Source organism: Triticum aestivum, chromosome 5B (genome assembly GCF_018294505.1).
Source record: "Triticum aestivum cultivar Chinese Spring chromosome 5B, IWGSC CS RefSeq v2.1, whole genome shotgun sequence".
NCBI classification, from domain to species: Eukaryota; Viridiplantae; Streptophyta; class Magnoliopsida; order Poales; family Poaceae; genus Triticum; species Triticum aestivum.
In genome coordinates this window covers 668,296,724-668,305,942 of record NC_057807.1, presented here as the reverse complement: position 1 = coordinate 668,305,942, position 9,219 = coordinate 668,296,724, and the positions used below count along the sequence as shown (strand labels likewise).

General features: G+C 49.4%; 1 protein-coding gene across 1 annotated transcript; it reads left to right on the top strand.

Annotated features, from left to right (window-relative positions):
* The first annotated feature begins 5,846 nt into the window (after window positions 1-5,846).
* On the top strand, window positions 5,847-7,177 carry LOC123117533 (uncharacterized). Its single transcript, XM_044538268.1, has 4 exons — window positions 5,847-6,118; window positions 6,226-6,321; window positions 6,427-6,648; window positions 6,765-7,177. The coding sequence occupies exons 1-4, from the start codon at window positions 5,947-5,949 to the stop codon at window positions 6,875-6,877; spliced, it is 603 nt and encodes a 200-aa protein (XP_044394203.1). The 5' UTR covers window positions 5,847-5,946; the 3' UTR covers window positions 6,878-7,177.
* Window positions 7,178-9,219: the final 2,042 nt, after the last annotated feature.

Here is a 9,219-nt window from a genome sequence, read left to right as displayed (position 1 = left end):
CCCAAAGAGACCCATGGTAAATCAATTTGGCCATGCAATGTTCGAAGTAGCCTCCAAGTGTTCTCCACTTCTCCTTCTCCTCTGCCTCCGATTCTCCATAAACACTCGTCAACCTCCACTTGGTTCTATCCTTTGACACCACATCAACATCAATACGGTACCTACACTTCCACCCAAGGTTCCCCTACACCCCCTCTTCCTAAACATGGCTAAACCTCCACTCCGGCTGTCACAATCCTTCACTACCATTTTCACCATATTCAATTTCCACTAAAATATCTCCATCTCATTCTCCCTCATTTTAGTTTTAGAGAGAAATAGACCGCATCAGGATCTTCAGTCCTCTGGACCTCTAGAAGACTTCAAACTATCGAAGGGCTCCCAAGCCCCCAATAGTTCTAGGTAATTATTTTCATTGCTACGCGTAGAGCTGTATCAATAGACCTACATCAGATGTATTTTTGCCATTTTCTTTCCTTGAGTTCTTCCCCCATCCTCTACCTCCTCCACCTCCATGGCATTACCCCCTCTATTTTCTCCAATAATCACCCCAAATCCTCCCACTCGTTCCTATTCTCATTATGGTGAATACAAGCACAACAATATACTTGCGCGATTATGGAGGTGTGTGGCTTCTCGTCTCTCATGTTTGATTGGATGGACTCGACTTTTCATTCATCCATGTCCGTGTTGGTCCTCAATTGCAGGCATGGGAGATGGATCAACTGAAAAATGGGGCTGCAGTATGGGGATCTTGTCTCTCCCTACCTTTTCTTGCTTGTGGCGGACGTGATCCAATGGATGATCAAGAGTGATGGGAGGCTGCGCCACTGATGGCTCCCTATTTTATGCATCTTTAGAGCTCATTTTTTACACATTATCTCCATATATCAAGTTATATCATGTTCCATTGAGCCAATTATATGTCCATATGCATGATTTCCAGTTTTTGTCCTTTTCACTGCGAGCATGGCATAATGTTTATTCTTAGTTGGTTTTTATTAGTTTTCTTTGTCTTTTTTGTCTCGTAGGCAATACAGACTTCCCAAGCAGTTAGCATGATGAAAGGAGTTCAAACGGTGGACAACAAGGACCCAGGACGGTCATTTCGAAGGTGGAAAATGTCATTTTTCCAAAGTTCTCCAAATCAAGATCTAAAACCTTAAATGGATCTATGTCATTCATACGAGTCCAAAGAGCCCAAGAACGTCAAATTATGAGTTTGTATGAAGAAATGGCCACCATTTTACCAGAATAGGGCTAAACAAAAGACGATGTTTCATACGACCGCTGCTCATTGTTTGGGCGCCCGTATGGAATCCAGACAGCACCAAAGTTGCCTCTCGTGACGGGATTCTTCATGGATTTCGCCCAGTTTGTTCCCATGACTTTCTTGGCCTTCAAGGGGTGATTCGGGAGAGATTGGGCTCATCTAGAGCCCTTGGATCAAGGGAGGGAAGCCACATCAAGCGAGGCGGCATTGGAAGAGCCCTTATATAAACACCATCAACCCTAGCTGCCGCATCCATCTTCATCATTCATCATCTCCACTCCACCTCTAGCCACCGCCACATCAAGAACACACCATAGTTGCAACCTTGAAGGAGACCGGAAGGGAGCAACCCTGATGGGGCGCGACCATGGGCCATTGCCGCCACGCCGCCGTCATCGCCATCATCATCCATGCCGCCGCCATCATCACCACCATCACCATCCCTTCTTTCTCATCCATCACGGTCTCTGTGATGGGTTGTAACAACTCTTGAACCCCCTCATATGTGATGTTATTTGAGTAATTGTTGGCTATGGGTCAGTCGATTAGTAAGTGGTCATTTGATATGTGTTGTCTAATTATGAGTGTTGCTTTGTAAACTTCGGTAAGTTAGTGATGGGAGATGTCCTATCCATTGGCGTAGTTGGAGATATCATACAACTCCCCATGCCACACATGAAGTGTATAGATGGCTGTGCAAACCGATAGACTTATGACGTGACAGGTGCAGATATCCTGAGGGGAACACGATTATTCTAGGAGCATGATTGTCCATAGAACTTAATGCCTTTGTCCGGTCCTCCAGACCAAAAGGACCTTAATATCTTTGTGTTAGCCACCACAGGTATGGTACAAATGTAGAATGAATGAGTTATCTCAACATAGCGCGTCTTGAGAGATAATGTTATGTTATGGACCGCCCACCAGAAGTAGACCACCTTATACTACAATGCAGGTACTCACTTAGCCACAACATGACATAGTCGTAAAACCAAACTCTATTCCACACCCGTACTGAACAAGGTCGTAACTAGATGCCAACAATCTCATCTAAAACATCACATACTTCTCATAGTTTAGTTTCTTTGTTTAGTTTAGTATTTATTTTCTGTTCTCTCTAGCTTAGTTTAATTCTACCTTTCTCCTTTCCCTATCAACTTACTTTAGTGAGCTATTTCCAAACTCTGGTTTGGGTGTGAGCGTGGTTGTGTTAGTAATAACATAGCTACGGGGATTGTGGTTTCATCCTATTCGCTCCCATGTGGGATCGACAAACCTGCTTACTTATCACAAAATTGCTACATAGCCCTGTGCACTTGCAGGACATCAGCCGCCCTCTGAATGATGGCGTGTCTTTGTTGGTCCTTCAGGATGCCCATGACACCATCATCATTGTGCGTTCTGAGCTAGATGCAGTCCGAAGCGCGACGAGGCATCATCAACTTCCATAAAAGAATCATGGTGCCCATGCATGTCCACGACTATGATCTGTGTGACATGGTCCAAGTGTTGGGCTGCTGTGTGGGGAGTTTTTCCCAAGTCTATCTCGGCCTGCCGCTCTCCAACTGCAAGCTCTCGATGGACGACTTCCTCCCGTTCATCACCAAGGATGAGCGCTACCTCTCTGGCTAGTGCGCACAACTGTTGTCCTTCGCGCCGGGGGGGGGGGGGGGTGCTGGTGTTGCTTAGCGCCGTGCTGGACATGCTCCCAACGTATGCCATGGCGGCGGTGGAACTACCTCCGTTGGTTCCTTAGGCGATCGACACATTGCGCCAATCCTTCCTTTGGACTGCGGCGGAAAAGGCGTCGGGAGCCCAACGCCTCGTGGCCTCGGAACGAGTCGTTCATCCCAAGGGGGTCTGGGGGTGCATGGACCGTCGGTCCAGAACCACTGCCTCCTGATGAAGCTTCTTCATCGCCTACACTCACGCCAGGATGCGCCGTGGGCTAGCTGGGTGTGGTCCAAGCTAGAGCGATCACTGCTAACCCGTACTGTGACCGGGTCATTCCCTGGTCCTCATGGGTCGTCCTTGGCCCATCTCATGCTAGTCTACAGGGTGATCTCCCATGTCCCCGTCGGCAACGAGCGCACAACAGTGTTCTGGCTAGACTCATGGCTCCCGGCGGTGCTCTGGTCGTGCAGATGAGCTGTCTCTTCCCCCACGCCAATATGCCCGCAGTTTCGATGGCTCGCGTCGTGCAACACATGCTAGATGGGGGATCGTCGCATGCTTGAACCACACTGGTGCACGGGAGCGAGGTGTGCTCCTTCCCATCATCCAGGGGGCGGTCCTGATGACGGTGCCCGACAAGCGGACCCTTCGTCATGATTGTGCGAAAGGCATAACTATCTCCTCGGCGGGCGTCTATCAGTTTTATCACTTCGACGGAGTGTACACTCCGTTCTTTGACTTCATCTGGAAGAACTATGCTCCCAGCCGGGCCTGATTCTTTGCCTGGCTCTTGGTCCATGCTCGAATCCACACGAGAGATGTGCTCCCGCGGAAGCACATTGTTGCTTTGGAGGGCGCTGGCTGCCCCATCTCCTCGACCCCCCTCAAGACGATGGATCATCTCATCTTCGACTGCCCTTTCCTCGTCGGTTGGGCTAAACTCGAATGTCGCTTCTGTTAGGCTGCTGCACTTGCTGCCCCCCACCGCATTGTGTTGCTTCCATGGTTGCCAGCAACAAAGAAGTATGAAAATTCAGTTTATTTTTTTAAAAAAAACAATAAAACAACTATCATCTCATATCATAACCATCCAGAAAAAAGAGTCATGTCATAGTATGTATTTTATTTATCATTTTGAGACATTAATTGATGTACCTTGGCCATGGTACTTTGAAGAGTATAGAACGCAGAATTCTCGACGGCTGCAAGGATAACATTACCATCTTTAACCCCCCCCCTTTTTTTTATTACAACGATGTGAGCAAATGGCGAGACATGTGTGTGTGGTCATATGTTGACCAAAGAAAAGCATAAAGACGGCCGAGTATGTTATACTGCTCTCGAAGGCATCAATTGGCATGAACAAGGAAAACGCTTGCTGTCGATGCGCCGGCCGAAGCTTCGGCCAGTTGCGCCCACGCACACAGCCCCTAGCGATACTGATCGCGACACGTAAGATGCGAGGGCCCACACAAGTTTTTTTTCCTTCCACGCAACCTTATCCTCATCCGAGCCGGCGTGTCTTCGTCCTCCCGACAGAACATCGCCTCCACCAAATCCCCGAGCCCCATCCTAAGTGCTCCTCCCTCTCCCTCCCACGGCAAGCTGGGTGACCATGGTCTGTGAGCTCACGAGTTCGGGGGGCTGCGTCCTCCCGCGCGTGCTCGAAGCTGCAAAGGCCGGGGGTGTATTTTCTCTATCATCCACGTCGTCGGCCCCCAGATCCCCTGATCCCCGACGACTCTCTCTTATCGGAGATGGACAAGACAACAACAGGGAGGTTGCGTAGACGAGGATGCTGGAACCAGCATCTGGATTTGCTGCAACCGGCCAGCCAAAACGCTGGAATCGGCCAACCCAGTGCTGCATCGGGTGACAGCGGCAGGTACCACTGGTGCCGGCTTCGACCGTTTTGCTGCAACCGGCCAGCCCAGTGCTACAACCAGCGACAACAACAACTACCACAGACGATGGCATGGGCGTTTTTGCTGCAACCGGCCAGTTTAGTGCTGGAACCGGCTAAACCAGAGCTGCAACGGCGTTTGCGGCAGCGACACCATTTTTGCTGCAACCGTGGTTGTGGGATGTTGGAACCAGTAAACGTGGCTGCTACTACCGGCGGCGGCAATTTTTTTGCTGGATCCGTGATGGGCTGATGGCTGATGGATTGCTACGACCGTTGGCGGAATTTCTGCTACAACGGGCAGCCGTTTTTGCTGGAACCAGCACCTGCAGATGTTGGAGATGACATCGGGATAGGGGTGGTGCAACCCGCACCCACCAGCGCCGGAGCGGACGCACAGCCTCGTCGTTGCGAGCGAACAAGGTGGAATCTAGCGTAGGATGTGGTGGAGGCGAAGAGATTAATTTGAATCAGCGTTCGCTATTGTTTCTCCATCAATAATGTACCGAAACTGCCGAGTCCAGAAAGTAGAAATACTTTGGGTGTCCTGCTCGCGCAGAAAAGAAAAAGCAGCACCCATCTTTAAACTGAAAAGCAAAACCCAAAGCAGAGGAGATACACATACACTACTACACTTGCAGGCGGGGGCCAGCCAATCAGCGATCTTTCTCACGTGCGATGCATGCAAGTATTGAGGGGCAAAGTAGTCCATCTTCATTTATAACGGGAGGTCTCCGTCGTGTTTCCTCGCATCGCAGTCAAAAAAAAGAGAGCAAACGGAGAGAGCACGTGAAAGAATTACAGTAAAACTTGAAAGCAAACCACCTCCTGCTCTGTTTCTCACCCGGATCAAACTCGAAAGCAAACTTGAAAGCGATACAGCTGTGCCTGGCCTCTCACTACGGAGTATATATAGAGAGAAAAGCGAGCAGTACGTACGACCAGGAAAAATCTTTGACCGCTGCGTCCCTCCCTGCCCTCCCCTGGCCTCTCCTCTCTGCGGTACAAGTACGCGCCGGGTCCTTCCTTCCTCTTCGTCTCAGACAGAGCACCCAAACCCAGACGCTCCCTAACCCATCCAAAAGCCCCAGCGGCCATGGCGGGCCAAGAGGAGAAGGTTCTTGACGCACCAACGTCGCCGGTGCCCACGCAGACCATGGCGGGCCAAGAGGGGGACGCTGTCGACGCACCAAAGTCGCCGGCGCCGGCCGGGAGCGACACCGGCCTCAAGCTTCCGTCGGCCGCTCCGGACGCCACGGTTCATCAGGGTGAGTTCGACTGCCCAGACATCCTTGATGTGTTTTTTGTGCTTGTGCTCCGGGTGCATGAACGCACGCATCTCTAAAAAACGTCCTCTTTCTTTCTTTCTTTGCAGTCGTGTCTGGGGATGAGGAGGAGCTGCAGGAGACCCTTGCCCGTGGGAAGAAGAAGAAGATGGATGACCTATCCGGATCAGCTGCTTCCGGATCCAGTAAGTTTCAATATAAAAACATCTGCTCCGCTTGTGCTTTGAATCCATGGACGCGCGCGGCGGGCAAATCTGAAAGCCACCTTATTTCCCCTTTGTCCTTCGCAGCCAAGAAGCCCCGCGCCGCCGATCTGCTGCATGCCTCCATCTTTCAAGACGAGGCACCATCGACTGGACTCGCCCCCACGCTCTTCGCTGACTACACCTTTCTTTCTCGGGAGCCATTTTCTGCAGCAGCGGGCGTCCGGCCGCCACCACGCCGTCCACCCGGAGGTAACACAGCGCCGGCCGGGACAGCAATATTCTTTGGACCCATGACCGAGGCGCAAGGTTAGGATTCCTTCAATTAATGGAAAAAAGATTGCATTTTTTGTCTGTTTGCTTGGGCACTGTACTCCTGATTACTTGGTTGGGTCCTCATTATGTACATTGCTCTTATGCTCAAGATCGTCTCTCGGAGATAATGGGTGACCAGGATTTTGTACTCCGCGCCGCCATCTCAGGCGGTTGGAAGCCAGACAACGACAAGCCGCCCGTGCACCCGCCAAACGATGACTGAAGAAATGCATCAAGTGCAAGACGAACGATCCCCTCAAGACCCCGTGCGAACATTGCTTTGCTGCAGCCGCTGCGCAAAATCAAGTTCGATTAAGGTAATGCACAACAGTTCCCAGCTTCAACGCGGCGAAGCATGTATCCGAAACAGACAACATTTCTACTATTATTAGTATGTTTCTTCTCAATGTGTGGTCGCCAGTCTCGCGAATGATCCATGGGCCTGTACTTTGTTATTTGTCTTGTATTCGGCTTGGGCAAAACTTTGCTATAATCTGAAACTTGATTCTGATATTTATGTTGTTATTTATTTGGCTGTTTGAAATGCGCGTTTCAGAGCATGCCAGTTTAGAGTAGTATATTGCATAAACAATGGGATGTCTGGCTAGACATAGGTGCAGGGCATGCGGATAAACTAGCATGTCCCATCATAGTGTATCATGGACCCCTACTCCCACATATTCATACACTACTAGGATTAAATGGAATTTTGATCCGGAAAATAGTACGTACAGTATTCTCTTCTTCTTCTAATAATAATAATAATAATAATAATGAGGATATATGCGCATGATTGGGATTTCCCAGATTTGGCTTACAGTAGTAGCAGGAACATTTGTAAGATAAAGACAGTACATATACATAAAATAATAGAGGGAGATTCAGTCCGTGGTACGTAGTATACTTGAACATGTTTGTGGGATAACCAGTAGAGTATCCTTGAACACTAGCGTTTGGTATGACAACAAGTGCAGTGTGTAGAATCTAGATCAACAAGACGAGAGCAAAACGAAGTGGCCTGAAGCACGGCATGATATATCCAAAAACGGAACGCCCGCCGGTATGGACGGTCGACAATACACAACACATATACGGATACGTACGCCCGGGCACTCAGAGCGTACGTCGCCTTCACTGCTCGCTACCAAATCGCACGTCGCATATTCGTCGACCTTGACCTCGTTGACAACGGATAGGAACATGTGGGAAGGGAGGATGACTGGCAGCGGCAATATGGGCATTGCATGGTGATACTCAAAAACGAAATTTGGATATGCTGACCTTTTTTTTTCTTTGAGAAATTTGGATATGCTGACTGATTCCACAGAGCAACTAATTAACGAGCGCTCCTTCGGGAGCCTTGCAACGATCAGCGCCACATGGCGCGTTCTCAGTCATTTGCCACATGTCGCGCTCTGGGTGCTCCCTCCAGATTTTTTTTTCGCACGCGTTTTCGGCTTTTTAAATAATTTTTTTCGATGTTTTGATTTTCCACCTGTCTTCCCTAGCTTTTCGACCAAAAAAATTTCGATCTTTTTTGCACAAGAAAACACATTTTCTTTTTTCTTTTCCCTTTTCGCGAGAGTCACGGTTTTGCTTTCGCGAGAGGCACGGTTTTACTTTCGCGAGAGTCACGGCCGTGCTTCTCGGAAACGGAAAAAAAATTGCATTTTCTATTTTTTTTTCCTTTCGCGAGAGTCACGGTTTTCCTTCCGCGAGAGGCACGATGTGCTTTCGCGAGAGTCACGGCCGTGCCTCTCGGAAATGAAAAAAACATGTATTCTTTTTTTTTTCTTCCGTGAGAGTCACGGCTTTGCTTCCGCGAGAGGCATGGTTGTGCTTTCGCGAGATTCACGGCCGTGCCTCTTCAGAAACAAAAAAACACGTTTTTTCTTTTGCGAGAATCATGATTTTGTTTTCGCGAGAGGCATGGTTGTGCTTTCGCGAGAGTCACGACCGTGTCCTTGGAAACGAAAAAAACGCATTTTCTCTTTTTTTCCTTTCGCGAGAGTCACGGTTTTGCTTCCGCGAGAGGCACGGTTATGATTTCGTCAGAGGCACGGGCGTGCCTCTTTCGGAAAGGGAAAAAACCCGTGCTCCTGGTTTTTTTCATCCGATTTTTTTTGAAAAAAAGTTCATCAAAACCTATCAACATTGGATCTAGTTTTGAAGATCTCGACGCGAGGAATCCAACGGCAAAAATGGTTCGTGATTTGGACTCACGGTTTAAGAGATCAAACATTTTTAATAAACAGATCTACGAAAAAAAGGAAAACTTCCGGGTTGCGACAAGTGGCGCACATGCAGCGCCATTTGTGCAACCTCGGAAGTTGGAGTGAACTTCGCAACGAGTACTCCTTAACTAGTGATTTCGCTAATTCCATCCACACCGCTGCTCTGCATTCGGCCATGAGGCCCGGCGAGGCAAGCAGCCCAGCCCAGCCCAGTCCAGCCCCGTGTCGTCGAATGGCCCCGCGACTTGGTGTTTCCTATTTGCCGCTGCAGGCGCCAGTTATAGCTCATTTTGCAAACTGGCGCCTGCAGCGCTGCGAGCTGGGCAGGCCC